The 26,458-nt window shown below is 45.7% G+C and overlaps 2 protein-coding genes across 2 annotated transcripts in view; one reads left to right on the forward strand and one right to left on the reverse strand.

Moving 5' to 3' along the window:
- Positions 1 to 3,679, forward strand: part of EIF3A (eukaryotic translation initiation factor 3 subunit A) — a 29,454-nt gene extending 25,775 nt beyond the window's left edge. The window contains exons 20-22 of the mRNA XM_052677307.1: positions 423 to 597; positions 936 to 1,105; positions 2,415 to 3,679. Of these exons, the coding sequence (XP_052533267.1) occupies positions 423 to 597; positions 936 to 1,105; positions 2,415 to 2,656 (587 nt within the window). The 3' untranslated portion in view covers positions 2,657 to 3,679. The remainder of the gene's footprint in view (positions 1 to 422; positions 598 to 935; positions 1,106 to 2,414) is intronic.
- On the reverse strand, positions 278 to 8,487 carry NANOS1 (nanos C2HC-type zinc finger 1). The gene is made up of 2 exons (XM_052677320.1): positions 5,950 to 8,487; positions 278 to 2,571 (listed from the first exon to the last, which is right to left on the reverse strand). The coding sequence occupies exon 1, from the start codon at positions 8,400 to 8,402 to the stop codon at positions 7,632 to 7,634; it is 771 nt and encodes a 256-aa protein (XP_052533280.1). The 5' UTR covers positions 8,403 to 8,487; the 3' UTR covers positions 278 to 2,571; positions 5,950 to 7,631.
- Positions 8,488 to 26,458: the final 17,971 nt, after the last annotated feature.

Below are 26,458 nucleotides of genomic sequence, written 5' to 3' on the forward strand. Positions count from 1 at the left end.
TAGACCAGATGACTTTTTGAAGTCCCTTCCAACCTGAATTATCCTCCAATCCTATTCCTACGAGGCTTATTTCTAATTCAAAGTAGTAGTGTTGGTAACCAATACTTGTTTCTGATTGTATTTTAAACTGTTCCTGATTTTTTTAAATTCCATTCACATTTGCATGTTTATTATATTTTTATTTTATATTTTTATTTCATATTTTTATTTCATATTTTTACAGGTGCCACATCAACTCCTTTAGACATCAATTATGTAATCCAAACCAGTACCAAAATTATCACGAGTCATTTTATTTGCACTCCAGTATCTTTTTCCTATTAAAAAAAAATCCAAAACAGTTTATGGGAGAGAAGTAAATGCATCTTTTTGAGGGATTATTAGAAGTTATTCATAAATTCCTTTGACTTTGTTGCTTGCAGGGGGATGGAGAGAGCGTGAGAAGGCTCGTGAGGACAGCTGGGGGCCTCCCCGAGACTCCAGGCCCCCTGGAGACCGTGAGTGGGATAGAGACAAAGATCGTGACGAGAGTGAGAAAGACCGCGAATATGACAGAGAAAGGGATTTTGATCGAGATGATCGTTTCAGACGTCCCAGGTTTGTGTAATTAAGGAGCAGTGTGACTTCACGTGGTGAAATGAACCGTGGTTGGTGTGTGAGAAATGGGGTTCTTTAAGGTAGTAAATGGATAGTGGCATAGTGGTTCGTTGTTCTTAAAATGCTAATGGAGTGAATCCCAGATTCTGCGTTTAAATGTTTTGCTTTTTTTCCCCTGTACATCATATTTCATGTTAGGCTCCAGAAAAGATTTTGGAAGTCAGCATATTAAATAGAGACCCATAGGACCTGAAAATACCTGTGTCATCATCACTTCTTTCTGTAGCAAAGATAAAACATGAACATTTAGTCTTATTTTCCATTTTCAATGGCAAAAGGGACGATGCTGGTTGGAGAAGGGGACCAGCTGAGGAAACATCTAGCTGGAGGGATTCAAGTCGTCGTGAAGAATGGGACAGAGGTGGCCGTGACATGAGAGATCGCCGTGCTGATGACAGAGAACCACCGCTCAGAAGAGGCCCTCCCCTCAGATCTGAGCGTGAAGAACGTATGTTTGTTTTGTGTTCCTAAAGGCTTGCAGTTACTACAGGTCCTCCATGTTACTCTGGCAGCATTAGGAGAAGATTCTTTTCGGCCACGTAAACACCCTGTATGTAACAACATAATACAAAGCAGCAGTAGTGCAATTGCAACATTTTCCATGAATCTTGTTTTTAGTTTTACTCTTTTCTATCATAGTAGCAATTCAGATCTGCAGTAGAAGGATAACATTTTAAGTCTGCAGTTATTTGTCACATTACATTTGAGGTGAATGAAAGTTTTTTATAGTCCAGTCATCAAGAGAGGTGTCCCAGAAAGTAATTTCTCAAAACAGAGAAGTATTTGCAAATAAGGCCTTATGGGTTTCAGACTATTAGTGATATTTATTTTTTATGAATATAACCTACTTTAAATATGTACATTAATGAGTTTTAATTATGTACATTCATTTATACTTTGCTGTCTCCTATAAAAACCAGTAACAAAAAAGATGTTTAGCCTGAGATACCACATGTTGCCAATCTGGAGTTCTCACGTTCAGAATTTCATTTGGTTTCTGCCCTGAGCATCGGTGCTCCCTGCTTGTGGGTGCTGTCATGCAGCTGATCTCAGAGCAAACTGGAACAGAACACACCTTGCAGGACTGCAGCTAGCATAAAGGTTGAGGGTTCCCGGGGTGGGGAGATATATACATATATATATATATATATATATATATGCATGTGTTATAAAACAATATCAAGAACTACTTTATTTTTTGACCATCTGGTTTAGTATTTGACAGTTTTGTTTATAGCTGGGGTGTAATTCTTATGCTCCTTCTGATGGAAACGAACAATTCTTCATATAGTGAAGAATGCTGAGGACTAGTATCAGGGGAGCTGTGTAATCCGGTGTCACGTCTGACTTCAGTAATGCTGAACAGCAAAGGGCTGCTGAGATATAGAACACCTAAATATTTTTCAGTTGTTTCTAAAGAGACGCTTTTGTGCTTTTAATTCTGATAATATAAGGATGTATTTTACATTGTAAAACCATGTACATCACTAGAACATTCTTATTGCAGTTACTTTGTTTTGAAAATGACACTTCACTTGCTGACAGCAATCGTACATCTCTAACAGGCATGAGTAGTTCCTGTCCATTACTTCACTATAAAATTAAGCTGTGCATTTGGCTGTCATCTTCATATTAGCTTTTGGCAAGAGTGAGAATCAGTAAATCAGACTGTTGGTGCTAGGCTTGTTTGTTTAAACTCCTGCAGGCTGCTGGTTGGACATGACAAAAGGTGGTTTTAATGTCTTCTGTGTTTGTAGCAAGCTCGTGGCGGCGTGCTGACGACAGGAGAGAAGAACGTGGGGAAGAACGTGAAACAGTTCGGCGGTCAGCTCCTGCCCCTGCTGCTCCTCCAGCTTCTGCTCCCCCGTCAGCATCGAAAGATCGAGAGAGAGATGGGGAGAAGGAGAAGGGATCCTGGAAAACAGAAAAGGAGCGTGAGCCCGTTCGTCGTACTAAAAACGAGACAGATGAAGAGGGCTGGACCACTGTACGACGCTAAGCGAATATCAAAACAGTTTAACCAATGTTTTAGCTCTGATTTGATCGAATCCACAGATTATATTTGTGCTTATAAACATTCTGAATGGGAATTCTTTAACAAATGTTTTGAGGTAACACGAAAGCATGAGCTTGAATTACTTACTCATATAGATTGATCATGCACAAAACTCACAGCAGAAGGTTGGAAATTGAATGCCAGTTTTTGAAATCTCAAATGATGCTTACTTCATGGGTCATTTGTTGCTACAATAAAAAGAAGCAGGCTGCCTTGAGTAATGCCTCTGTTTCACACCAAAACAAGCTGACCTTTATATTTTTAGTCTGTCTTAATTTGGAATGGGATATTATCACTGTATGTGCATTTGAAAGCACCTCAATTCACACAGTGGAATTAGGGGAAAAGCAGAGCTGGATCAATTTCCATAATTTGCCAAAAAGGAAAAAAATATATATATAACCCCCTCCCCCCCTCTTTTTACAATCTTTGAGGGCAGGCAGTTTGGGAGACATTTTATCATCTAAATTCAGTAAGTTGTTTAAATTTGAATTAAACACAACAAACGTTACGAGCATTAGCTGCACTGGGATCTTTTCTGTAGATTTACTTGAATACATGAAGCCATGTTGCAGTCATTTTTCCAGTAATGTATACTGCTGCAGTGTGCAGACACAAAACTCCAAGCTTTTACAATTTAAGTGTTTTGGTAAGCATATTGCTATGTATTTTCTGTTGCAATAGCACAACTGCTTTTCCATTACTGGATAATTCATGCCTTTCAAGGATTTATAAATATTGTCATATTTAAAATGTGTGGTTTTGGAGAAGTTGTTGAATTTTTCCCCAATTCTTTGTCTTCAGGGTAAATTCTTTCCCTTTCCAAAAGAAGTGATTTGTAGTAATGGCTGTGTTGACATTGATTTTGAGAAGAAGAAGAAAATTAACTATCTGGTCATACTGAAGCCAACACAGAACTTGCTGCTGTGTGTTTCTTCAATGATAAATAAACGACTTATGGAATTAGCTTCTACAGTGTCTTTTTAGTAACTTCCTGCAGTGCACTTCGATGTAGAACAGCTGTTAGGTTTTTTTTGGTGTGTATGCATACAGTTTCTATACTATCTGAAGGAGAATCTCAGAGCACTTAGAGAGAAACTAGCCTGAGTTAAAGCTTGTTTAATTTTACTGCGTGTGAACATCAGTTGTAATGCTTTTCTTCTTGTCCTTTTCTGAGCTTTCCAGGACATTTCTAAGGAAAACTTTGTTCTTAAGCCATCCAACCTGAGGGCCAGGTGATTGTAACTTTGGGAGCTTGTCACTTCATTTTGCCAAGTTCCAGGATTCCTCACAGTGTTTTCTGAACAACAATCAGTGATTGTATGCTCCCACAGAGGATGGCACTAGAGAATGGCATCCACTCCACCTCCTGGATTTGGGTAGCAGGCCATGGCTGCCCTTCGGGCACCTGTTGCTGTACCTACATTATTTGCTGTCAGAAAATCACAGAATAGTGCCTGTTAAGTGCTTTGGCCCCACTTCTTACTGTCAAGTCAGACTCTGTTACTCTGAACCATGCTTACCCAGGCTGGTCTTGAAAAGCTCCAAGGAATGCTTGATTGCTCACACAGTAAAATAGCTTAAAAATCTTTTCAGCCTCTACCTGTTGCCTCTCATCTTGTTGTCCACACAGTGCTGTAAATAGCCTGGCTTTATAACTGCCTTGCGGTACTGGCTGGTAGGATTCCCCCAAATTTTCCTGCTCCAGTCTAAGCCAGCCCTGCCCCCTCCAGCCCCTGTGGTCTTGTTGGTGCTCTGCTGAATTTGTTCCAGTTTGGCACAAGCTTCCCCATACTGGAGGCAAACTGGGGCAGTAGTGAGGTCTCATGAGTCCTAAGTAGAAGAGAAACACTCCTCTAACCTGTCAGAAGAACCCATGGCTCTTGGGTTCTTCTCTATCATCCTAACCAGGGTGCAAGGATAAGGTGACATCATCTGGACTGCAGTTTCTCAAATGGTCTTTCTGGCCTTTTTTGAGCATTAGTGCCACATTAACTTTTATCCAGTCATCAGACAGTTGTAAAGAGTGACCTATCTTCAGTTATTATTTTAAACTTTATCTGTACAGCCATGTTTACATGGGGATAAATGGGGCCATTGCACCAAATGAAACTGTTCCAGAGTTTGTGTTTTTAACTTTCTAAATGGAAGTTGCTATATATGTTGGAAGTCATTCAATGCTCAGGACCAGGCAGCATCACAAACGGCTGAAAGATGCAACTACAGACATGTCCATGTATTTATTTCACTGCGTGATCTTTTTAGATAACTGCAGTGGTCAGACATTTCATCTGACCAAATCCAACATCTAAAACCTGCACCTACTGCCAGCAGGGGTGGTCAGCCCCTGTGGGAAGGGAGGAATTCAGCTGGGGAGCTGCTGGTGTAGAGACCTTTAGTTCTCTCTGTAGTAGTAAAGGACCACAGTAATAAATAGAACAGCAAGTTTTCCTTATGCAAATAAAGTGTAGGTTTGGTAAACCCACAAAGTAAAGGTAGGTCATCAGTGAAATTCAGATTTAAAACCCACCTGTTACTCAGCCACGAGTCCCCACCTCATGCAGTTTGTTACAGAACTGTAGGACATACATATGCTAGTGGCAGAACAAGTACTCAGTTCTCCCCCATTTTGCCATGCCAGGAACAGCTGCGACTGAAAGGCACCACACTTGCCTGACTTGAGCAGAAGTGAGTTATCAACATACCTGAAAGGAATTTTCCACCAGGAGGAGCCTGCTTTTTGCTCAGACTGACACCACCAAGGGTGATGATAGGCTACCTGGTGCTCTGTTCATTCCTCATCAGAACATCACCATGGAAAAGAGATTACTAGGAATGTTTCCCTGAAATCAAGGGTTTTTCTGAAGGCAAAGTGCTTGCTTCAAACCAGTACCATCCATCTTTAGATCTGCAGCTGTGTGCAGAATAAATGATAATGGCATCAGGCTCAACAAGACACCTTCTGTGGAGCATGTAATAGCTTCCAACGTGGGCTGCTGGCAGATGAAGGCACGTGCTGTTCCTAGGAGTTAAGGTTACTACCACAAGCTGTCTCAGTCTCCATGTAAGCAGCATCTACGTAACAGGCTTTTAAGTGACCACGAGCAGGTGTGTCTGCCTGCTCAGTGCTGCAGAGTGTGCTGGTGTGCAGGAAATGGCTCTGGGAGCTCAGCCTGAACTAGGTTGGCTTCCCTCCCACCCGCAGCTGCTTTCTCCAGCCACCGCTGCTGCCTTACCTGCTGGGACCCGACTCCCAGGTCTGATGCCACGCAGTGCAGGTACACACGGAGAGCAGGACTCTGAGCACACACAGCAGGAGGCACCATCACAAGAGCAGCTTGCTTCTCACCCAGGTGGAGGGCAGGGACAGGTGCTGCACAAGGACAGGGCTGGCATCCAAGACAGGGAGATCTGCTGTCTTGACAAGCTCCCAGGCGGTGCAGTGGGGCAGTTGCTATGGGGTAGCTTAAGCTGCAAACCAGGGGAGGCAAGTGTATGGCAGCCCTCTCGGAATGTCCCCTCAGAAAGCATCTGAGATCTTTTCCTTACATCTTTCTTGCTTTTGTGTCCATGAACAGTCACCTCAATTGAAACGCGTCTACTCATTTTCAACATTCCCACAAGAAGCTAACAAAAAGATTTTTTTCCCCACAGCATTACACTGGAGCTCAATCCCAATCTGTGGTGCAGACAGACATCATAAAATCCAACACCTAAATCCTACCAGCTGAGAACCTGCAGGGCAAGCCTCATGGAAGGAGGGACAGCACACAGCTGGTATCATCACAACCAACAGGCAGCTCCGTACAACCAGCTGTAGCCACAGCAAGATGTTACTTAATGCAAGTCCATTTACATTTGCTAATTAGACCTAATGCCATCATTGAAGCAATCTGATGAAGCCTGAATAGAGCGCTTCCATCCACAACCCTGTTCTCAGCTGCAGTTTTGAATAGTGACCCCTGTTCCCAATCCTGCACATCCTGACTGCTCTCCTGCCCATCCCACTTGCTTGCTTCAATCTCCCACCCTGCCGGGTAGCTCCCCAGCAGGAACTCACTCTGATACCTGTCACTTCTCACTTGCCCAGCTTCCCTTCCCATTAGGACCCGGTGACTTTCTCACCCTCAGGTGAATCTGGGTACAGCCATCTAGAGCAGAACCCTTCTGCACTGCCCTCCTGGCACCAAAGGGCTCCGAAGAGACCCACAGACCTGCTGCTGCCGCTCCTTCTCCTGCCTCAAATTGCAATAAAAACAAATTCCCCACCTCTCGAGATCGACGCAGCCCCGTGCCGGCTCTCAGCACTTCCCGGAGCTGCGTCCCGTGTTCGGTATACGTGAAAGCTACTTGGTAACCACACGGGTGGATCTGCCCCCCGCATCCAGATAAAGCCACACTCTTCAGCCTTACAAACGCATCACCTTCCTTTCGTCAGTTTCGCACCGTGCTCTGGGTCTCCTCAGAAGCCCACAAACACACCAGGGTCCGCTCTGTGCCCCCCCAGAAGGGCTCACCGCGCAACCCCCGCCAGTCCTTCGCCGCTCCAACCTCCCAGCCTCAAAGCCGTGCGTTACGCACAGGGAGCCGGGCGGCACCGTCCCGTTCCTCCCCATCCCCGGATGCAGCCATTTAGCCGAGGGGCTGCCGATCACCGAGCGAGAAACCCGAACGGTTCCAAGAAGGACGAGGGAGCGGCTCAGAGCCCTTCAGTCCCCGCCGGACAGCGGGAGGCCGTTCCCCCGGGCCGGGCGGGCAGCGGGGAGAGACACCGCCCGCCCCGAGCGCTGCCCCCGTCGGGACTCGCGGCGAATCCCATTTTCTTAAAAACCACATATATATATATTTCTTACAAGAAACACGTACAGGGCGTCCCGGCCGCTCCGAAGCCGCCCGCCAGTCCCCCCGCGCCCCGCTCCTAGCGGGCTTTCTTGCCCAGCGCGGTCCGGGCGTGCCGGAGCTGTTTGGCCGCCTGCATTTTGGACAGCGGGCAGTACTTGATGGTGTGGGCATTGTCCCCGCTGGCGCCGCACAGGGGACAGGTGTAGCGGCGCAGCACCGGGCACAGCACGCGGCCGTCGGGTCCCTTCAGGATGTGCGTGGTGTACAGAGCCACCGCCTCCTTGTTGTTCCGGCAGAAGACGCACACCTGCAGCTCAGGCTTCAGCAGGCGGCCCGCGGCACGCGGGTGAGAGGGCAGCCGACCCGCCGCCACCACCACGCCCGCACCCCACGCGTGAGCCGAGCCGTCCCGGCCCGCGTGCTCCCCCGAGCAGTCGAACAGCACCGCGGCGGGGCCGCCGCGCCCGGGGAAGGGGCTGAAGTCGGCGTAGCGCTCCTCCAGCAGCCCGTCGCCGTGGTGATGGTGGTGGTGCCCGCACAGCTCCAGCTCGTGCAAGTCCAGCGCGCCCTCGAAGTACGGCCCCGCCGCTTCTTCCTCCTCCTCCTCTTCTTCTTCTTCCTCTTCTTCGGCCGCCGCCACCACCACGGCGGGCGGCTCGGCGCCGAAGCCCTTGCCGGGGCGCACGGCCTTGGTGATGAGCGTGGCCAGCCCCAGGTAATCGTTCCACGAATTGAAGACGTTTCCGCAGGCGCTGTGGCTCCGGCCGCCGTAGCGGGCGCCCGGCAGGCGCTCTACGGGAGGGAGGTGCCGGTGCGGCTCCAGCTTGCCTCCGGGGAAAGCCTCCATGGAGGGCGCCGTCCGGGAGCGCCTGCCCGCGCCCTCCACCGCGCGCCGGACCGCGGCACCGCCGCAACCCCGCTCCCAACGCCGCCTCCGCGTTCTTTGGGAGCGCGCGGCTGCGCGACGCCCTTTAAATAGGGGCGGTGGCGGGAACGGAGGGGAGGGGTGCCCGCCGCTCTCTCATTGGCCGTCGGCCAGAGGCCCCTCCCGCTCATTGGCTAGTAGGAGGAGGGAAGGGGCGTGGCCAGACAAGGGGCGGCGAGGCGTGCGCGGCGGCGCAGGTGGCGAGGCACGTGTGCAGGGAGCGGGGAGGGGTGGGGGGTCCCGGGGGTCGTTGTCCAAAAAGCTGTTAGTACCCCCAAAACATCCCGAATACTGTTAGTATCCAAAGAATTACTCCAAAACTCTTGTTAGTACCCCAAAAGCTATTGATATCCCGAAAGGTATTATTAGCACCCCTCCAAAAATAGTGTTGGTACCTAAAAAAATGTTGGTTGTGTCCAAAAAGACATTGCTGGTACCAAAGTAACTATTTGAGCACCCAGAAAGCTGCTGGGGATGACTTAGTGTCAGCAATGCTGGTGTACTGCGCGTGGTACGTGGCATCCAATCTGGCACTGCTGTCAGTCCTTTCCCCAGTGTAGAAATACAGCGGAGTTTGGGTTAGAAGGAACTCAAATCCCACCCAGCCCCAACCCCTGCTGCAAGCTGTGTGTCTCCCACAGATCAGCTGCCCAGCGCCCACCCAACCTGGCCTTGAGCACCTCCAGGGTTGGGATATCCACAGCTCTCTGGGCAGCCTGTGCCAAAGCCTCACCACCCTCTGAGTAGAGAATTACCTCCAGCTGAAATCTCTCCTCTTTTAGCTTGTAACACGTGGGGTTTTCTGCTCCCCCTCTTTGCAGGCATCTGGCTCCGAATCTGGGCTCTGAGTGAGATGGAGAGTCCAAGTAGCACGTGATCATGTAGGCAAAGCGCACACTGCAGCAGAAAGTTACCCAGGCAGCCCAAGTACAGCTCTGCATTTGACTTCCCAGCAGAGTGACTTCCTTTTCCCTATCTCCAGCCGATCATTTTACAGCAGCAGCTGCATTCTGTGTTGGCTGTGGGTGGTTAAAGCAGCAGGATTGCACTTCTCACCCTTTCTTCAGTCCTTCAACAAACAGAGATAGACTATGGAGGAGCCAGGAGGAGCTGAAGGCAGGAAGAGAGCTGAGGCTCATTCTTTTGGGCTCTGCAGAGCTGACTGCTCCCAGTACAGCAACAGGGGATCACACTCAGTGGCCTTTTGGGGGCTGATAATGCAGTAGGAGCTACTGGCTCTTCTGTACTCTTTCACTGAATTTAAAGAATGCAGAGTTGCAGACCACCAGCCGGGGTGGTGACCCAGACTGCTGCAGAACACAAATCCAAGCCAAGAATCAAGTGTTTATCAGCAGAAGCATATTTTTCCTGAGGATATAGTACCTCGCTTTTGTGTCTTGTGGAGAAGAATGTCAAAGGAGACTGAAATGTGTACAGTTGATGAGAAGATCAGTTTTTATGAAAACCCAGCAGGTGCCTGGGTCTCATTGCTGTGGGCCGTGGGTTTGGGCTGCTGCTGATGCCCGGTGTCAGGGCTGCTTCTCACCTCTTGTAGTGTCAGGCTAGTGATGAATGTGAGCAAACACGTCTGTATGTGCATGCAGCTGACAGCCTCACCTGCAGATTTTCTCAGGGTTGGCAGATTCTGACAGATTTCAGAGGGCTGCAGGATTTTCGAAGCACAGAGATGTGACGGTGCCTTGTGACACGGGGTAAAATCCTTTTTGGTCAGTACCAGTGATAAAAATCCTGCTTGCTTAGGGAGGGAGGCCAACAACCTCTGCACTGCCAGGACCGCCTGCACTTTGCTGCTCCTGTGCAAGGTCATGGACGTCAGAAGCAGAAAAAGCAGAGGTTTTCAGTTTTGGAAAAGTCTTTGGCTTCATTAAGAAGAGTATTTCAAATAAAATTTTGGCTAGACGCTCTACATTCCTCTGTGTATTCTGCCTCTCCAAAAATGACTGCTCCAGGATACGCTTCAGAGGGCTCAACGCTCACACGAGGATTTATTGCTCTGAGTTTCTGAATTGGTTCTGAGCCTGAATTAGCAAATGATAGTGCATATTTCTAATAGCAGCAAGGATTCCGGCAGAATTTCTGAGCTCTGCCTGCCTGATTAAATCCACCGAGGGCTCCTGCTAAGCTCCGAGGCAGAGCAGCCATGCTAAATGCTGTAGGATGACTGCAGAATCAGTTGTGAAGGCTGTTTTATTGTATGAAGGGTTACCAGCAGAAGACGTATATGTGAGCTGATCCCAATGGGTGTCATATACACACTCAGTATAGTAGATAAATTCCTCATAGATTAATTTCACACGGTGAGGATAATAGTATTTCTCCTGACAACTTGATTAGATCTGTAAGAGAACTCCTGGTGAAAAAAAAGGGCATTTTGTTTTTTGTCAGGATGATAAGCATGATTTAACTGTGAGAGAAAAGCAACCAAAAAATCAGGCTTTCAGTGCTCTTGTCTTCTGTTTTGTTGTTTTGTGAAAGGGGTAATCAGAGGGTTTCCCGTTGCTTCGATTGCCCAGAGGATCTTGTTTTCTTCGTCTGAGATTGATGTGTTTTGTGAAGTAGCTTTGCTACTTATTATATACATTAACTACAAGGTTGGGACCAGATGGCCTTTAAGAGTCCCTCGAATGATTCAATGATTCCATGATATAATTGCCCAAGACAATTCCTCTTCACTCAGTGCAGCATAGACAAGCCAAAAAGTTGGGCAACCCCTGGTCTAAACATTTTGTAATTCTGATATTAGTGGGATTTTTGCCTTCTCAGTACTCATGGAAAACTCCAAGACTTAAAATCTTGGGGAAAGGAGGCCTAGAGAAGCAGTGGATGTCCCATCCCTGGAAGCATTCAAAGCCATGTTGGATGAGACCCTGGGCACCTGGTCTGATGGGGGGCAACCAGCCCACGGCAGTGGGTTGGAACTAAATGAACATTAAAGTCCCTTCCAACCTAAGCCTTTCTGTGATCCTACGATTCAGTGGGACAAGCGAGGTGCCTGGTGAGGTGGGGACATCCTTCGTGCATGTCTGTGTGCACAGGGGGGTGTCAGGGGCTGCAATTCATACTCAGGCACTTCACATCTCCCAGAAGCCTCTGTTGGGTTTCCAAATTCTTGTGCTGCTGTAGCTCACAAATCCCATTTGGAGTCTGACCTGAAAGCACAGCTTCATTTGTGTTCTCAGTAAGAATCATTTTGTTCAAGCCTTAGGGTGCTTTTGATTTTTTTTTCTTCCTGAAGGGATAAACCACTAATTATACATGGAAACTGTACCTCAAAGATCCATCTTAATAATATAATTGTAGTAGCAAAGTAACCAGTATGATTATGTGCATCGTTGCACTTTTCTGCCATTAACCAGCTTTTCTTGGTTAATGAAGTTAGTAAAACCTAGAATGTGCTTTGCTGGAATATATCCAGTGGAATCTCATTATCACCTACAAGCCTTTATAATTGGGATGATAATGTGCAAAGCATTACATTGCTGATAAATGAGATACGATTAAGAGGGGGCAAAGTTCTGCTCTCAGACACACGTGACAGATCCTGAGGCTTTGGTGTGTGTCAGTGGAGTGCCTGCAGCCCCATGTCCACCTTGGGGCTGCAGACGAGGGGCACTTGGAGCAAGGCCAGCAGCAAAACTACTGAGAGCTGTGACCCCTCAGGAGAGGTGCAAGGAATCGGTGCTGTCAAGGCAGGAGGAGGCTGCAGTGAGGCATGAAAATGGTCTTAAATGCCTTCAAAGAAGGGTATAATCTGTGCTGCATGATCCTGTTGGATAGAACATAGAGGAATGGGTTTAGAGCACTCTAAAGGTGGTTTACATTGGGTATTATGGAAACACAGGACTAGACCAACTGCTTGGACCAAGGTGTGTCAAAAGGGCCTCTACCTTTGGCAGGCACCAGGAGAGGCTGAAGTTGGTGAGCTGGTAGAGACATGCTGAGTGTCGTAGGTGGCTGTGATTCCAGGAGCCAAATGGCTGCTGCCTCTGCAAGGACGTCCTGGTTCAGGGCATATGCAAGTGAGAAGCTATCAGCACAGAGACCAGAGATGTACCCAGTGTTTGCACAAGAAGAGATCAGATCTGCCAGGCATCTGTGGTCAGGATTGCACTTACACCCCTGATTTGCTTGGAAAAATTGTCAGAACTGCCAGTACAAGGAACAGAAGCATATAACAATCACAGAAGCAAAACAGAGCACTATTTTGTTGGATGGCATAGGTCACAAGGTCTCTTCTTTTTGTATTCGTTTAGTTTCCAGTACGTATTTTTAGAAAAAAAAATGATCCAAACTTCAGTCAGAAGGATCTTTAATGAAGAATCAATCTGTTTGCTCCAGCTCTGGCTTTGGGAATAAACTCATTATTTGCACAGTTGAACATCTGGCCCATCTTTCCAATCAGATCTTGTCTATTTTCAGCATTAAGGTTGTCCTATGTTAACTGAGGACTCTGATCTCAATATTGCATTCTCCTTGTAAACACCAGTAGTCTTTGACCAAATCATCCCTTAACCTCCTCTCTTTGTAAGATAAATAGACTGAGCTGAATCTGCAATAGCTGTTTTGCCATCCTTTTCATTCTGAACTCTCTGACAATTACCAACATCCTTCATGAACAGTAGGCTTTAGCATTAACACAGCCCTCCAGCATGAATGACACCAGGCATGCCAGGAGCACAGGTATATCTTAGTGTTTTGCTATGGTACTATGCTCAAATATTGTGTGTGACTGCATAAGAACATAGAAATAGGTTCAGACCAAAGATACATCTGGCTTGGAATCTTGTTTCTGGCAGGAGCTTGTAGTGGGTGGATACTGAAGTGTGGTATTTCCCTTCAAAAGCTCCTCCTTATCAGTTGCCAGCTTTAAAAAATAAGGGCACAAACTGAAATTCCATGCAAAGCTTTCGGTATTCACATGTTTCTGATGTCTTAATTGGTGTCTTATGCCCTTAGCTTTTCAGCATTTGTATTTGCCCAGGATGTTAAACTGTGAACCAGAAGATCTGTATCTCTGGTAAGGTTCTGGGAAAGGAAATGTTTAGCTCTCCCTGAAGCCATGAAAGCCAGGATGAGAGCTATGCCAGGCATGTTCCTTGCTGCCCAGGATGGCAGTACATCAGCAGGATGGCTCAGCAGAGGCTGCTCCACACCCCAAAAAAGACCATGGGAGGGCACACGGGAGTTAATACAGCATTTCTAACCCTGGTTCTGCATCTGTGGTGGTCATGCTTGTGCCTGCTTATCAGTTTGGCTATACCATCAACAATTCCCAGACCTCAGCCCTGCCCGTTTCACATGGGGCTGTGCAGCTCAATGCAGCTGCACCAAAACAGGCACTGCAGGTCCCATGGCAGTGACAAACCCTCTTCCTTGGTTATCACTCAGTGTTGTGTCATCTGCAACTTTAGCAGAGCATGGTCTCACATTTTCTTCCAGTAAAGATGTTACAGCTGAGAATCACCATGGAGCATCTTGGAAACTACAGAGTGATGATTCCTTCCTTATGGTTGTAATTGGAAATGTCAGCTGGTTTTCGGGTTGCCTGGGTTGTACCAGGTTAGTTTTGCACTGCTCTAGTTTCTCAGTTGGCGAAGCGTACAAAATTCAGTGCCTTTTAGCATTTTGTTTTGTGGATGTTAGATCAGGTGTCACTGCACTTCATCATCTCGCAGTTAAAGGACAGTACAGTGATTTAGTAGGACGTGCTTTCCATAAACGTACACCTGGTGTTTATGCACTGCTGTCTTACCACAGCTGCTGGGCTGCTGGGAAGAAGTCTGAGTGGACGTTTTGGGCCATTTCAATACAAGATTACCTAAAATAAGTTATAATCCAGTTTCACAGATTTTTTCTTTGTATGAAACTTTCAAGGGAAAAAAAACCACCAAGATTTCCAAAGGTACAGTCAGTGCCGGGTGGAGAAGCAGCGCTGTTTGAGTTTCAAGACATTATTGGTATGTCAAAAACCAAAGGCACGCTTGGTGGTGGTGGACAAGACTGGTGATGAGGAAATGAATTTGTCTGCTCTGGTGGGAGGTGAGGAAAAGCCGTTGCTTTAAGGCATTGAGAGTAACAGCAGAGCCAGGAGAGGCCAGTGAGAGCACAGAGATGAGACACAGAAAAAGTCTAATTTAAAAACGCTTAAATGCCTTTTCCTGAACAGGCAGAAAAATTGATGTTATAGGCCAATTTTCAGATGAAAATGCATATGCACAAATGCAAATGCACATCTCAAGCTTGCCCTCAGATTCGAAAGTCAAGTTCATGAAATTCTGATACCACTGAAAGTAATAGGAAAACTCCTGCTAACTTCATCTCCATTTATTATAATCACTTGCCATTTATTATAATCATATCATTAAGGCATTTGAGACATTAAGTGCTGTGCTGACAACGTATTTCACTTTTTTGTCTCACTGTGCAAGTTTAAGGGGTGAAAATGACAAAACCTCAATCATAACTTCACACTGCGGAAGAGTGAGTGCCAAACACGCTTCTGGTGCTTTCTCTGGTATAAGGAAGGAGGGGAGGCCCCCAGGTTGGGGCTCTGTCTAGGCATTATATTGCTTACTTTTTTTTTTCTTTTCATTTTTGTTTTGTTTTGTTGGTTTTTCTTTGTATAAATGTCTATTTGTTACAGTTTTACCAGTAATTTCACAGTTCTTGACATCTAAAATTTTGTTCCTAAAAGCATCTGAGGAAAGCATAAAATACTTGTCTGCTGGTATGTTTAATTGTGGGAAGATTCATCTGCCCTGCTGACTTCTGGAGGTGTCACCTTGATTTTCTTGGCAGCTTTGTCTTAGTCCCAAATAATTACAGCTTCTGAGAGTAACACGAACGCTCTTCCATCAGAAAAAGAGGAGAATGTGAATAGACACAATTGTTTCCAAAGGTAATAAGCAACTTTCCTCTAAATTTAACACCCATAACGTTGTAAAAACTGAAACCGACAGCTACTGAAAGCTAATATCATTGAACTAATTTTATTCAAGGTTATAAAATAACAATGATAATAAAAAATGAACAGCACGGAGATTTGCTTGAATTTTTCTTTAGATTTACGATGCTCTTGAGAACCTACGTACATATTAAATCTGTATTGTAACCTAACTGTATCCCTTTGAAAACAACATACTTGTAAGCTTTTGCTGAAATTGTAGTGTTTAATACATCTGGCATTCATCAGCATTTGAACAGCAGTTTTAGAACTTTATGGTTGGTTGAAAATGCTTCTTAGTGTAGTTTCAGCAACCGTAGCTGTCAGAACTGTAGAGATGGGGTCTCGTCCGTCTTGAAATCTAACACTTCAATGTGTTCATTTCAACATTTCTGACATTATCCAGAAACTGAGAAATTTTAAAAAGTCTTGCTGTTTTCTACTGAGACGTGCAACCAACTCCAGAGGTGGTGGGCTGTTCCTCATGGACACGTCAACATGCACAACACGTACTCACAAGTACAGAACCCAGGTGGTTTTAGATAGACAGTCACTTTGACTGCGGCCATCGTTTAGGTGTGGAGGAATGCTGGTGAAATGAGAAAGTCTGCAAGAGGGAGAATGAGAATTAGAGAGGTTCCACTCAACAGGAAACAAAAAGTGAAATGAAACCTCTGCTAGGTCAGAGTTGTTTGTTATTAAAGGAGTTTTAACATCTGTCAGGAACCCTTATTCTCACCGTTATCTGTGGACAGAGTAGCTGTTTTGTTGCTGCAGCTTTCAGCTATGTCGCAACCGTCATGACACTGCGATGGAAACATGCTCAGTGTGTTTTCAAATATAATAATAATAATACATGAGAGTCTCCATTTTGATAGAATGAAGCAACTAGGAATTTAATTAATTGGTCTTAAATTGTGTCTTGCTGCTGAGACTCCTGTGATTGCAGTTATGGAGACTTTCACTTACACTAAACCAGTTTTGCTGTTGAGACCAAAGGACAGCTGCTGATACTTCAATATGTGAAGAATCTGCGTAAATTCCAGAATTAAACAGGATTGTGCAGGATTGTATAGGAGCTGGTGATTGTTTTCCTCTGCACCTGAATCTTTGGGTGTTTATTAAGTACGGCCTGAACTGTCATCTTAGGGCAGTTTTGTACCCCTGTTCACTGGCAGCAGTGTCTGTGTTGCAGAGAGCTGCATCTACTGGGATGTCTACTTGAATGAGATTGAATGCTTCATACAATAATCTTCACACTAAGAGAAGATACCATGGGCTAGACTTTTTGCATGTTTAATACGGACATTTTTGTGTGACTTTTTTTTAATGTCTTTGGAAAACAGCAGTGCTATTTTCCTGGATGTGCTCCTGTTGCTTTCCTTTGCTGATTGCTAACATGCTAGGAGGAGATCAGGCATATTTTTATCTTATTGTAACAAAATGAGTTCCATGGAAACGGCAGCAGGGGAAGCCTGCTGAGCAGCTGGAGGTCAGAAATCAGCCCACGGTTTGAAATGAAGAAAGGCAGCATGGTGGGGCATGGCTGCCTGCATTCACTGCTCCTGGGCTGGTCACTTCAACCTGCAGCAGACTGGCTTAAGGCAAACTTTCTGCAAATCATGGCATTCAGTTATGCCATCTGTAGACTGTCACACATAGGCTGGATGTGTGACTATGGTGAAAGAGCTGGGGTTGTCACCATGGGGTGACCACAAGCCCTACATACAGCTGTCCTGTTTTTTCATGTCAGTGTATCACGTTTGTTGCCAAAACCCACTCGGGGCACCTAGATCTGAAACCCTAGAGAAATTTGTTAAAAAAGGAGTGTGAAATAGGAAGGTATGGGTTGGCTTCCCCTCACCCTACAGAGCACTGGGGTGCCTGTAGGGCAGCGGGTGCATCCCGGCTGCAGGCTCATCGTTTCCATGGCAACGCAAGATGGCAGGCCTGCCCTGCTCCTCACAGTGCAAAATGCCGGGTTTTGTCCATCGGCTGAAGGCAGCCATGCTGCCCTAGTGACAAAAGTGAACAAATTACTTAGAAGGACACTCAGGAGAAAAAGCCACTTGATAGTGTTTTATCTGCCACCGACTGGGGCGATCCCTTCACCACAGTGAGGGAAAGAGATAAGAACAAACTGACTCTCTCCACCACACTGCAGCCACCATCTCCTCCTTAGCCTGGTTGCTTTATTGCCTTTACCAATTTCTACTTAGCTTCTCACTTTGTCTTCTTGTTTATTTGTGGCTTTCTCCTGGCAGCAGTGGAGAGAAAATCTTATTTCTTTGTTGCTGCTTTTTTTTTTTTCTTTTTTTTTTTCTTAGTGCCAAATCTGATAAAGGCGACACAAACTGTCAGGAGAGTTGGTGGCATCGAGGGAGGCCTGATGCTACTCGTCCGACTGGAGTGGGAGAGTTTGCAGGCTCTCTGTTGCGAGGAAATCCCCACGGATGTGGTTCAGCATCTGTAGTGTAAGTGCAGTGCCCTGTACTGTATATGTGCAAATCCTGAGAGAAAATGGGAAGAAGACACTTTTCCCATTGTGCCGGTATGCAAGCATCTTAGTGTCTCCAATATATTTCTTCCTCATGCTTAAAGGGTCAAAGACATGCATACAAGTCCAGCAGAAAGCCTGTGGGAGGGAGGAATTAAAGCCTGGCCACAGTTGCTAAACCTTGGGTTAAATCCCTGGAGCATAGGGACTTTCTGCCTCCTCCCAAGGCTGTAATTTCGTTATGATCATTCAAGATAATAACCTCGCTGGACGCTCACATGGTAAGATGGAATTTGACAAGGCTGCGGTTAGAGCTGGTTGTTTTATACGGAACAGAACTGTCAACAGACTTTATTGAAGAGGAGAGTGTAGATTTACAGTGTAAATGTTCAGCACAAAGGTGACAGTGCAAAAGGCTTGGGTAGGCAGCATGAGGTGGATGCAGGCTGGCAGTGGCACCATGGCAGGGAGCAGTGATCCTCAGACTGGGGAGGATTCAAAGGATGATGAGGAGTAGGTGACGTTAGACTTGGCAACTGGTATCCAAGGGGGGATCCACACTCCTCTGGGCACTGTGCCCTGATTTCATAGCCTTTTAGCATCCAGCTGAGAGGCATAGTATCTTTGAGGAGAAATGCTCTAGTGCAAGAAGTAATGTTTGCCACACTCTGGTGAGAAGTGCAGGCTACTTGGGTATATTTCTATGTATCAGGTGTGTTAGAGCTTAAACTAAAGCCCACAGAAATAAACAGAAGAACTCCCATTTATTTCATTGGCTGTGGCATTTCCTATATGGAAAACGTCCTGCACATTTTCTAGCTATGAGGCCTCCCAGGAATTCCCACAGCCCCCAGGCATATGCCTGTCTTTAACCCCTGTACAGAGTCGCAGTGGTGAGGGCTGAGTCTCACTCTTCCCCAGCTCCTTCCCTGCTCTGCCCAGAGTCCCAGTGAGCCAATGTGAACCACAGAACGACTGAAAGGACATTGCCTCATCCATCCATCCCCCAAGCAGGGGCAGCTTGGGCAGGCTGCTCAGAAGTGAAAAGCCTTTTGCTCCTCTGTGCAAGACGCCAGCGTTCAGTAGGCAGTGCAGAGTGCCTGTCCCTTGGGCTCTGTGTGGGTGCAGCATGCTCACTGACATCATCCCACACTATCTGCAGCAGCTGCTGTGCCTGCTTGTTCTGCTTGCCTGATGTTTTCCAGGCAGCTTGGAGTTGGGCAAGATGGCAGCGTGCAGGGGAACAATGAAGCTACATTTGTTGCAGGTGCTTCAGGAAGAACCAAAAGCCCTCTGCGATCCAGCTATTACATTCAGGCTTTAAAAGCTAGCGCAGCAGGGCTCTCTCCATTTTAGTCTTTACATTTCACAAGCATTACTGTGCCATTCATTCCACTAACACCTGAACCCACTGCATCCTCCTGTGAAAAGAGCATTTCTATCTCCTTTTATGGTAGGAGACTCCAAAGGTGGGAAGTGGTTACAGAATCTGTCCACAGTCAAACAGTAGGGCTGTGAAAGAGCCGTAAATAGGTTTGTTTCCCTTGTCTTGAGCCTTAATTCACAGAAAAATCCTTCCACTGCAGTGAAGCAAGTCACATTGGGCTGCAGCTTTTGTGACTCTGCGTTAGTGCTGTAGTTCATAGACCTCCCTCATTAAATGGTCACATGCTGCAGACTGAATGCCAGGCTGACCTTCCAGCCTTTGCTTGCAGGCTGGAAAGGCAAAATGTTGGCGCTGAAAAACTCAGCTTTCATTAAGCACTGCCTGAAATCAGCTAATCTCATTTGACTGAACATAGAAACAGCAATACTGTAAACGAAGGGGTTTGGTGCTTGGGTTAGCATGGGGGTATGACAACATCAGAGACTGTCCCAGCTCTGCTGAAGCCAGCAGCAACCTTCCACTGGCTCAGCTTTTGGGAAACTATTTAAGCAAAGCCAAGAGAGAGATGAAACTGCAGAACACACGGCTGGTAAACAACAATCCCATCTGGAAACAGCAAATGAATAAAATACACTTGACCTCTGCTATCATCAGGGAACTTTGCCATCCCCAGGTAACAGGAGTTTAGGTGTCAACTGCCAAAACTGGGTGGTTATGGTAAGTGATGAGCTGGTCCATAAAATTCTTTTTCATCTTACTTTCAATAGCAAGTGAGCAATGTGTACTTTCCCTCTTTAGATCCCTGAGCTAGCACATCTTCATGGTGTGGCTTGCTTTCTTCTGTCTTCCTTTTTAAGACCAGCTGTGTGGATCTGTTTGTCACTGCTTTGGGAACTGTACTCATGGTTTTATCTGCTTTGTGTGTATATTTCTTTATGCCAGCAACTGTCTTTCTGCTTGGTTTGTCAGCAGCACCTAGCACAGCGCTCAGGAGCTGTCACAAGCTGAATGATAAACAGTAATAAATCTCTGCGCCTCTCCAGTAGCTGCAAGGAGGTTGTGTCCCATCAGCCTGGGAGATCTTTGCAAGCAGCTGTGCTTACAGAGTACATGATGGAGGGTCAGAATTGTCTCAGTGTCATCTACTTAGCAGCAACAACTTCGCATAGTTCTCACTTTACACTGGCTTGTTTACAGTCAGATTCAGGCCTCCCCACAATAAGGGAGGTTTGTCTTGAGGTTTCTTTGCTTCCCAGCATGTTGGTGGAGCTGGCTGTGGTCACTCTCTGTTCATATCACAGCAGTGGATTGGGATGCACAGCACAGGGATCCTGAGCACAGCTGTGTGTGGTGTATGGATGCAGGACAGATGTGTCACCAGGACTCTAATTAAGTTAGGGGTACAGAGAAAAATAACTCAAATGTGAAAGGAGCATGTCTTAAAATGAGCATTTTGCTAAATGGATTTTCTCCTCTGATTCACTGCTCCAATGCAGGATTTCAGCCTCCCCTGAGCAGCTCATTGTTCACTTGTTTTTTTTTCTCTATTAATAAATATGCACAAGCACTTAAATGGAATAATGTGTTTTGTGGAAAAAAAAAAAAAAAACACCCACAAAAAACCCCAACACAACAACTTGACGTCCTACTGGGGAGAAAAAGCTGTGCAGAGAAAAAGAGCTGGCTGATTCCTGTTTGTTGAAATAAATTTGTCACTTATGCTTTGCTCCTGGGGCTTTGCTGCATGGGGCAAGAGAAGTTTAACTGCTACTCTTGCTTAAGGCACACTGTTATGTCTGTATTTAACAGGAGAATTGACTCAGGATCAGGCTCATAACACGCATAGTGAACAGTGGATGAGAAAGTAATTTTTGGAGCAGATTGTAGTTTGGAATGAGCAGGGAAAGTGGCATTACAAAAAAGTTTATTTCAGAGATCTTTGTTCCTTAAGGGGGTGTTTCATCTTCTTGAACAATTGTCTAACACAAGCAGTCATCATTTGTGGGTGTGACTTGGGGGTTCTCTCCTCTTTTCTCCTCCCATTGCTTCTTGGATGTTGCATGTTTGCCAGGATTTCCTTTTCGTGCTGGAAGGAATCTCACAATAACTCTGAAGTTACCTCACCATAGGGAGACATTACAGGAAGTTTTCTTTTGGGTAGACAACAGCTCTCAAAGGACTGATCTCCTCAGAGCTCCTGGGTAGAGGCCATACTTTGTACTAATAGTGGATTATGGTGACCACTGGTGCTTTTGGTGATTATTCCTGTGAAGCTGTTCTTTCTTTCCTGGTGTGTGCATGTGTCTGCCTGCTGTAGGCAGAGGGATAGCCTCTTAACTCTGTTCTCACTGCCAATGCAAGCTGTGGAGCACCCACAGCTTATCTTCTTCTGAGGACTCTGTGCTGTCCTCTGTCCCACAGTTCTCATTGCTGTGAGTCTCCCTTGCCAGGAAAATGTGCCCCAGCCTGCAGCTTCTCCATCAGTGCTTGTCTTGTCCTTCTGCTGCCTTCCCAGAGAGGTGTGCAGGAGGCTTTGGCCATCAAAGTGAGTAGGTTCATCCCTGGGCTGCCAGGCTGGCTTCCCGGGGTCCCCTTGCAAGGGGAAAAGCCAGGGATGTTTGAACGAGTCCCGTACATTAATAAGCCAGGCTGCCCCACATAGCAGGAGCAAAAGTGGGACAGCCAGCATGCTGCTAATTTTACACAGGTCCAGGGGGATTTTTTTCCCAGGAAGGGTGTTATGATTATTTTGTGAAGTGCCTAAAATTAATGTTTGTCAGAATCAAGCTCCTCTTGAAAGCTTCACCCTACCCATCCCAGGCCTTGGGAGAGCTCCACACACGGGAGGGGCAAGCACTGTCTCAGGATCCCTCAGCCTGGCAAAAAAAAAAAGACAGAAATGTGGAGGAGTGCTGAACCAGTGGAGGATCCCCAGCTCTGCCAGAGCTCCTGGCTTACCCACTGTGCTATCTCCATGAGCTGAATGAGAGCCAAGGAAGTCCCGGTGTGCCCAGCACTCTGTGCACCCAGCAGAGCCCCAGTCCCCTCCTGGTGGTACATTACTGAGTGCCTGAGTTAAGGTCCAGTCCTGCAAGGAGCCAAGCATGCTAAGCAAAGCAACACAGTGTTCAGCCAGTAAGTTTACTTACATGCTTAAACACTTTGTTAAGTTCTTTGCTTAATTAGGCCAGACTGTGTTGTTCCTTGTGGGATTGAGCACAAAGTGAGGCACACTGGATTAGAACTAATATTTTGAAGCTAAAAGCTAAAAATGGAGCACTTAGCTCCCAATTCTGCAAATGATTAAGCACATGGGTAATTACTGATTTCATTCATTCATCAGTGGTGTTGATTTCAGTAGGGCCATGCAATACTGGTAGTTGCTCAAGTGTGTAAGCATATGCAAGGATGGGGCCCTGGGTTAAAAGAGCACAGAGGCTGGGGAGATGGATATTTGTACAGTGCATAACACATGGGGTCTGCAAGGCCTGTCACAAGTCCCTGGGTAGCACAATAAGAATAGTAATGCCATATTTAACTACTCTTGATTGTTAATGATGCTAAATACTGGCCTCCCCAACTGAAACATGGCTCAGGTTTTCTGCTTCAAGCGAAGTCATGGGTTGATGGTTGGACTACATAATCTTACTGGTCTTTCCAATGATTGTAGGATTCAAAGAGCTACCACCAACCCCACTGTTAATAGTGCAAAAGAAACAGCTGATATTATCTGAGCAAGAAATCCTGCAGCCCTGTGTCCACCTGGGCTATTCCTTTCCTAAATGTGAATGCTAAAATTCTTCACCTAATCCAAAAGGAAGAAGAAAGGAAGAAAGTGAAATTTGAGCTGCAGTAGATTTTGTCTCAACAAGTTGGAGAGAAACAATTTTGCTGCTGCTCTTTTGTCTGTTTGCTTTTCCCTGGCTATATTTTATTTTGCTTGGCTTTTTTTCACCCCTACTTTTTAAAACAGAGACAGACCTTATCTGCTAGGAATGGCTTAATCCCTGGTATCTTTTTGTTCCCTTTAGATGATTTGGCAGTGATGTTTATAGAGCTTATGATTCAGGAAAACCGAAGAGAGGACAGAAGAGAAACAAAATGAATCCAGCTCACCCAGGAGAGCCTCCTGCCATTCCATGAAGCAGCTGTTAATGATGCCTTTGATAACGTGCCATGCTGACTGGACCGTTACATGATTTCTTTTCTGTATCCAGACGGCAGTGTTTTTAAACTGATTGTATGTGCCCTCAGGGGGAGTTACAATTCCATGTTTTCAAACAGAGCCACCACGAAGCACCTTGTGTCACAAACAAGGCTCATTAGCATAGCTCAGCAATTAAACCCAGCTCGGTCTGCTGTCCTGAGATAAAGGATTCCCAATTTATGGCCGGGTTGACTTTTGCTGGAGATGAATGGGCTGACAGCTTGGAGTGGTGACGTTTTGTCTCATGAGTGCAGCTGTTCACAAGGGTGATCTCTCAGAATGTGACTTTTCCACAGACTAACCCAGGGTATTAGCACTAACTAATTACAAGGGAAAGCCAGGGGCGATGGTTTTCTGGGAATGGGAACATCGCAGGCCCCAAACAGCTGGGTTGTGCTCGTGCCTTTCTGTCTTTGAAAACAACAGCTCTGCTGGAGGAGAGCTCCCCATCTGGCAAGCTCTTCTAATTCGTATAAGAAATGCAAATGATATTTACCTTATTTATTTTTGACCAGTCTTTAAAGGAGTTTAGAAGGGACTGGATGCGTGTAGCAAGACGTGTGTCTTCTCTTCAGGACAAATGTGTGTTGTTGCATTTGATGAGCAATATTGTATTACAGTTTCTAAGCTAATGTGTTTTCAATTTTGTGAGCACTGCTTTTAGGAAAGAACTTTTCTCATGTTTACGATTCAATTCACTGGCTTTCTGATATCTAATTTTCCTTCCTTTGGGTTGAGCTTGTATAGGAATATTTAATGGTTTTAGGTACTGTTTTTTTTTTTCCCAATTAAACACTTTAATTTGTACAATATTGTTTGCTGCTCCTAAACATAAAGAGGTTTGAATTCCTAAAGCAACTCTAACATAGGGATCCTTCATGTAAAATAGGTGATAGAGTGTGCTCTGCAGGATTCAGCTGAAGGAAACAGAAAGGGCTTTCTGGTGAAGCAGTGGAACATTCATCAGGGCAGGAGCTCATGGAGGAGAAGTCCCAACACCTGTCAGAGATCAGGCCCTGCCTTAGGTGGGAGTTCGGGTTGCAGAGATGTGGGCTCCCAGGACTGTGCTCTTTAGACAAATACAGCAGTAAATCTGAGCTGAAGGCTTGTCATCAACATCTGCTTTATAACAGCCACAGATCCAGGTGGGCTCCTTACATCCATTACTGGGGATCAAAAATGCAAGAGAACTGCACTTTACAGATATTTTAAGGTTTGATCTGCTAGTAATAATGACAGTGGGATTGCTGCAGGAATGTACTAGCTAAATATGTAGGGTACAAGTGAGCTTGGAAATATATTCTGCAGCTTGTTACAGGGGAATGTGAATGGGGCTTGGGGTTTCTGAAATGTTAAATATGAACCTTTGTAGCCTGAGACCCATTGGGACGGGGTGGGTGAGGTGGAGCTGTGTGTATAATACATATATGATGTTGGGTGAGGTAAGCAAGAAATGAAATAGTTAATGAGCTGAAGGAACATTCTGTCAGCCTTCTGCAGCCTCCTGTGTGACGCCACCTGGAGACCTCCCCCCCTCCACCATGTCAGCCTGCTTGTTAGAACTGGACTCCTTTGTCCCTGAAAAGTATATCTGCAGCTGTGACGAACTTTACCATCCCTGTCCCTGTTGGCGTGCTCTCTGTGTAGGTACGAGTTAAGAGTAAGACTCAAAGCTTTACTGTCTGGTTTTTGGTGAAGATCAAAATCCAGGAGTAAAAGGCTGAAGATCTGACAGGTGAGATAGCTGGGAACATCGGATGCTCAGTTGCTTATGTACCAGCAATGCCCAGGAAAGCTGTGCTGTTTTCAGGAAAGGGTCTTCGGGCCAAAAAGTCTAACTGACTTCTGTCCATCCTAGAAAAGGAATTCTTTTGCACTGTAAATATCTGCAGAAGCCCCTTTATTTTTAGAACTTATTTAAAAAGTTTTTCTGTGAGCATGTGAATCTTCAGAGCTAATTTAAGCCCAGTAACAATAGACTCACTTTACTTAATTACCCTTTGCAGAATCATCCTAGCATTCCCAGGTGTCCTTGGGCCACAAATTGAAAACTACCTATGCACTGGAGGATAAGGTGTCTAATGGCGATGGACAGGGATATGGAACGCAATCTCTGACTTGGGAGAGCTCTTTAGGAAAAAAATGATATTTTGATCAACAGTCAGCGGTGCATCCACAGACTCAGTGGCCACAAGTACAGTTTAGAACTGCGTTGCATATGACACTGGTTTTGAACCTGGGCCAAGCAGTGAGCCAGTGAGGTACCTCATAGAGAGGAATGAGAACATGAGGCACTAATCTCTCTCCATTTGCTACCAAATAAATGCCAGCATGGGGTCTAGGGCATCTGAGTCTTTAAGATCAGCTTGTATTGACTACTTTGGGGCCAACATAAATTCTGGTTAATCTGCGTATGGCTACTTTGAAATGCCACTGCTTTCTTGGCAGCAGTGATTCAAAGATGTCTCTGGCTGAAAAGGTGATGGAAAGGGGGTAAGCTGTCTGCATTGGTGGGTAACTACATGGTGTATCTCTTCCAAAGCACATATCAGACTTTGAATCCTTCTGCAGCTGCCACAGCTGCTGGTAAGTGAAGAGGAGCCCTTAACTCTGTGTGCATGTACATGTCCACCCTGTAGAGAATTTTCTCCTAATGTCTAATTTGAATCTGCCTTCTTTTATTTTAAAGCTATCATCCTTTGTCCTTTCACTATACTACATTATATATATCATCTTAAGGTAGGGAAGGAGAACAGTGTATTTCCACAACAAATATGGGTAGTGTTTACTGTTGTTTTCACTTCCTGCTGCAAGGTATGTGCTGCCTAGCAGAGATGTTTCAGGAATTAACAAAGAGCAGAATGGAAACTAGCAAAGCAAGTGGACTAAGCAAACTTTGTTGAATGCACATTTTTCTTCATTA

The sequence above is a fragment of the Tympanuchus pallidicinctus genome, unplaced genomic scaffold, assembly GCF_026119805.1.
Source record: "Tympanuchus pallidicinctus isolate F22 unplaced genomic scaffold, pur_lepc_1.0 scaffold16, whole genome shotgun sequence".
In the NCBI taxonomy this organism is placed as follows: domain Eukaryota; kingdom Metazoa; phylum Chordata; class Aves; order Galliformes; family Phasianidae; genus Tympanuchus; species Tympanuchus pallidicinctus.

What these genes read in the sequence shown, in the direction of transcription:
- NANOS1 (XM_052677320.1), bottom strand. Translation starts at nt 8,402, where the DNA reads ATGGAGGCTTTCCCCGGAGGCAAGCTGGAGCCGCACCGGCACCTCCCT.